Source organism: Alosa alosa, chromosome 19 (genome assembly GCF_017589495.1).
Source record: "Alosa alosa isolate M-15738 ecotype Scorff River chromosome 19, AALO_Geno_1.1, whole genome shotgun sequence".
NCBI classification, from domain to species: domain Eukaryota; kingdom Metazoa; phylum Chordata; class Actinopteri; order Clupeiformes; family Clupeidae; genus Alosa; species Alosa alosa.
In genome coordinates, this window is record NC_063207.1 from 1,528,788 (window position 1) to 1,533,787 (window position 5,000).

Here is a 5,000-nt window from a genome sequence, read left to right on the forward strand (position 1 = left end):
TCTCCCTCTCTCTCTCCTCAGTCCTCACTTTGATGATGAGGAGCGTCTCCGTGTGCTGGTGATGATGTCAGCTCAGGAGCTGGCCAATGGGATCTCTCTTTACGGGTCACATGTAATTCATGACAAGTCACGCCTCGTGAGGACCCTGCAGCCTCCTCCAGGAGATTTCCAGGAGACGCTCAGCGGCATGGACCAGGTCAGCGCGGTCGCTATGGTGACACGTATGATAAGATGGAAATGACCAATCAGCATCAAGCCCCCACCGTGGTGATGATGATGATGATGATGAAGATGATGACGTTAATGATGTTTGTCTGTAGGTGAAGTTTATGAAACGTGTGGCGGAAAGCTCGGATCTGACGTCAGTCTTACGCAAACTTCCCCGCATCAAGAGACACCTGCTCAACCCCGAGAACATGAGGTACACACACTCAAATCACACACACAGACAAAAAACACACAAACTAACACATTCACAAACACACACACACACATGCACAAAAACACACAAAAATACACACGTGCACAACAACACACTCAAACGAACACACTTACACTAAAACACACACACATAGACACACACTGATGCACAACAACACACACAAACAAACACACACACACACATTCATTCACTCAAACACACACAAATAGACAAACACATGCTTTCACCCCTTACTCCTAAAGAGACACTATAAATCATGAATGTCTGGGTGTGTGTGTGTGTGTGTGTGTGTGTGTGTAGGTGTGCAGTAAACGCAACGCCCCAAAAGCTGTCAGCTGCAGCAGCCGAAACAGAGAGGTTCATGGGAAATATTGCCAGCACCAGGAAGGAACGCAGCTGTGCGCCCTCATGTCGTCCAGGTAACAATCCTTTTACTGTAGTGATGGGGAGATAAGGACAAAGTAGAAAACACACACACACACACACACACACACACACACACACACACACACACACACACACAATGAATACCCACACACACTCCCGTTAGGAATGCATGATTCTGGATAAAATGAGAATCAGGATCTTTTTTGCTTAGAATTGAGATCGGAGTCCCTAAGACACAGTTTCTGGTTTTCTGTTAGTTTCACAAACGCATAGAAGAAATCATCATGGGCTCCATATCCACTCAGGGTTCCATATCCACTAGTGCTCCATATCCACTAGGGGCTCCATATCCACTAGTGGGCTCCTCCATATCCACCATATCCACTAGTTCCATATCCACTAGTGCTTCATATCCACTAGGCTCCATATCCACTAGTGCTCCATATCCACTAGTGCTCCATAGTTATCTATATCCACTCAGGGGCATCCACTAGTGTCCATATATCCACTAGGGCTCCATATCCACTAGTGCTCCACTAGTGCCCATATCCCAGGGCTCCCATATCCACTAGGGCTCCACTAGGGGCTCCATATCCACTAGGGCTCAACCAGTGCCAAGGGTCCACTAGAGCTCCATATCCACTAGGGCTCCATATCCACTCAGGGCTCCACCAGTGCTCCATATCCACAGGGCTCCATATCCAATAGGGTTCACATCCACCAGTGCCCATATCCACTCAGGGCTCCATATCCACCAGTGCCCACCAGTGCCCATCCACTAGGGCTCCATATCCACCAGTGCTCCATATCCACTCAGGGCTCCATCCACCAGTGCTCCATCCACTAGGGCCCACTAGTGCTCCATAACTACTCAGTGCCCATATCCACTTGTGGCTCCATATCCACTAGTGCTCCATATCCACTAGGGCTCCATATCCATCAGTGCTCCACTCAGTGCTCCATAACTACCTAGTGCCTGTATATCCACTAGGCTCCACTAGTGCTTCCATATCCACTAGTGCTCCATATCCACTAGGCCCACTAGTGCTCCATATCCACTAGGCTCCATATCCACTACTAGGGCTCCAGTAGTGCTCCACTAGTGCTCCATATCCACTAGGGGTTCCATATATCCACTAGTGCTCTCCATATCCACTAGTGCTCCATATCCACTAGTGCTCCAGTAGTGCTCCACTATCCACCATATCATATCCACTAGTGCTCCATCCCATATCCACTAGTGCTCCATATCCACTAGTGCTCCATCCATATCCACTCACTCAGTGCTCCACTAGTGCCCATAATCCAATCCACATAGTGCTCCATATCCACCAGTGCTCCATATCCACTAGGGGCTCCACCAGTTCCATATCCACTAGTGCCCACTCCACTAGTGCTCCATATTGGCTCCACTAGGGCTCCATATCCACTAGGGCTCCATAACCTCCACTAGGCTCCACTAGGCTCCATATTAGGCTCCATATCCACTAGTGCTCCATATCCACTAGGGCTCCACTAGGGGCTCAACTAGGGCTCCATACCCATCCAATCCACTAGGGGCTCCATATCCAAGTGTCCATATCCATATCCACTAGGCCCATATCCCCACTAGGGCCCATATCCACAGGGCTCCATATCCTATATCCAGGGCTCCATATCCACTCAGTGTCAGTGCCCATATCCACCAGTGCTCCATAGTGCCCATATCCCACTAGGGCTCCATATCCACTAGGGTAGGGCTCCATATTCCACATATCCACTAGTGCTCCACCATATCCACTAGTGGGCTCCATATCCAGGGCTCCATATCCACTCAGTGCTCCATATCCCCATATATCCACTAGGCCCACCAGTGCCCATATCCACTCCACTAGGCTCCACCTAGTGCTCCATAATCCACCAGGGGCTCCATATCCACTAGTGCTCCATATCCACTAGTGCTCCACTAGTGCTCCATATCCACTAGTGCTCCATATCCACTAGGGCTCCACTAGTGCTCCATATCCACTAGTGCTCCATATCCACTAGGGCTCCACTAGTGCTCCATATCCACTAGGGCTCCACTAGGGCTCCATCCACTAGTGCTCCATATCCACTAGTGCTCCACTAGTGCTCCATATCCACTAGGGCTCCATATCCACTAGTGCTCCATATCCACTAGGGCTCCATATCCACATATAGTGCCCATATCCATATCCATAGTGCTCCATATCCACTAGTCCATATCCATATCCACCAGTGCTCCATATCCACTAGGCTCCATATCCACTAGTGCTCCCATCCACTAGGCTCCATATCCACTAGGGCTCCATCCACCAGGCTCCAGTAGTGCTCCATGTCATATCCACTAGTGCTCCACTAGTGCCACATCCCACTAGGCTCCATATCCACCAGGGCTCCACTCAGTGCTCCACATCCACTAGGCCCACATCCACTAGGGCTCCATATCCACTAGTGCTTCATATCCACTAGGGCTCCATATCCACTAGTGCTCCACTAGTGCTCCATATCCACTAGTGCTCCATATCCACTAGTGCTCCACTAGTGCTCCACTAGTGCTCCATATCCACTAGGGCTCCATATCCACCTCAGTGCTCCACTAGTGCCCATATCCACCAGTGCTCCACTAGTGCTCCATCCACTCCAGTGCCTTCACATCCACCAGGGCTCCACCACCAGTGCCCCATATCCACTAGTACCATATCCACCAGTGCTCCACTAGTACCCATCCACCAGTGCCCACATCCACTAGTGCTCCATATCCACTAGTGCTCCATATCCACTAGGGCTCCACTAGTGCTCCATATCCACTAGTGCTCCATATCCACTAGTGCTCCATATCCACTAGGGCTCCAACTAGTGCTCCATATCCACTAGTGCTCCATATATCCACTAGTGCTCCATAGTAGTCCATATCCACTAGTGCCTCCATATCCACTCACTAGTGCTCCACTAGGCTCCATATCCACTAGTGCTATATCCATAGTGCTCCCCACTAGGGCCTCCATATCCACTAGTGCTCCATATCCACTAGGGCTCCATATCCACTAGGCTCCATATCCACTAGCTCCATATCCACTAGGGCTCCATATCCACTAGTGCTCCATATCCACTAGGGCTCCATATCCACTAGGTCCATATCCACTAGGGCTCCATATCCACTAGTGCTCCATATCCACTAGGCTCCACTAGTGCTCCATATCCACTAGTGCTCCATATCCACTAGGCTCCACTAGTGCTCCATATCCACTAGGGCTCCACTAGTGCTCCATATCCACTAGGGCTCCATATCCACTAGTGCTCCACTAGGCTCCACTAGTGCTCCATATCCACTAGTGCTCCATATCCACTAGGGCTCCACTAGTGCTCCATATCCACTAGGCTCCACTAGGGCTCCATCCACTAGGGCTCCATATCCACTAGTGCTCCATATCCACTAGGCCCATATCCACTAGTGCTCCACTAGTGCTCCATATCCACTAGGGCTCCACTAGGCTATATCCACTAGGGCTCCATATCCACTATCCACATAGTGCCCATATCCACTAGGCTCCACTAGTGCCCATATCCACTAGGGTTCCATATCCACTAGTGCCATATCCCTAGTGCTCCATATCCATAGGCTCCTACCAGGCTCCATATCCATATCCACTAGTGCTCCACCTAGGCTCCATATCCACTAGGGCTCCATATCCACTAGGGGGCTCCACTATCCACTATATCCACTAGGGGCTCCCACTAGTGCATATCCAATTAGGCTCCACTAGTGCTCCATATCCACTAGGCTCCCACTAGGGCCTCCATATCCATCCACTAGGCTCCATATCCACTAGGCTCCACCAGTCCATATCCATATCCAGTAGGCTCCATATCCATATCCACCAGTTTCCATATCCACTAGGCCTCCACTAGTGCTCCATATCCCATCCACATCCACTAGGGGCTCCATATCCACTCAGGCTCCACTAGTGCTCCATATCCATATCCACTAGGGCTCCATATCCACTAGTGCTCCATAGTGCTCCACTAGGGCTCCACTAGTGCTCCATATCCACTAGGGCTCCACTAGTGCTCCATATCCACTAGGGCTCCATATCCACTAGTGCTCCATATCCACTAGTGCTCCATATCCACTAGGCTCCATCCACTAGGCTCACTAGTGCCCATAAGC

The 5,000-nt window shown here is 50.4% G+C and overlaps 1 protein-coding gene across 1 annotated transcript in view; it reads left to right on the top strand.

Moving 5' to 3' along the window:
* Nucleotides 1–5,000, top strand: part of LOC125284316 (presequence protease, mitochondrial-like) — a 27,033-nt gene that overhangs the window by 16,931 nt on the left and 5,102 nt on the right. The window contains 4 exon segments of the mRNA XM_048228224.1: nucleotides 22–196; nucleotides 321–421; nucleotides 743–838; nucleotides 840–861. Of these exon segments, the coding sequence (XP_048084181.1) occupies nucleotides 22–196; nucleotides 321–421; nucleotides 743–838; nucleotides 840–861 (394 nt within the window).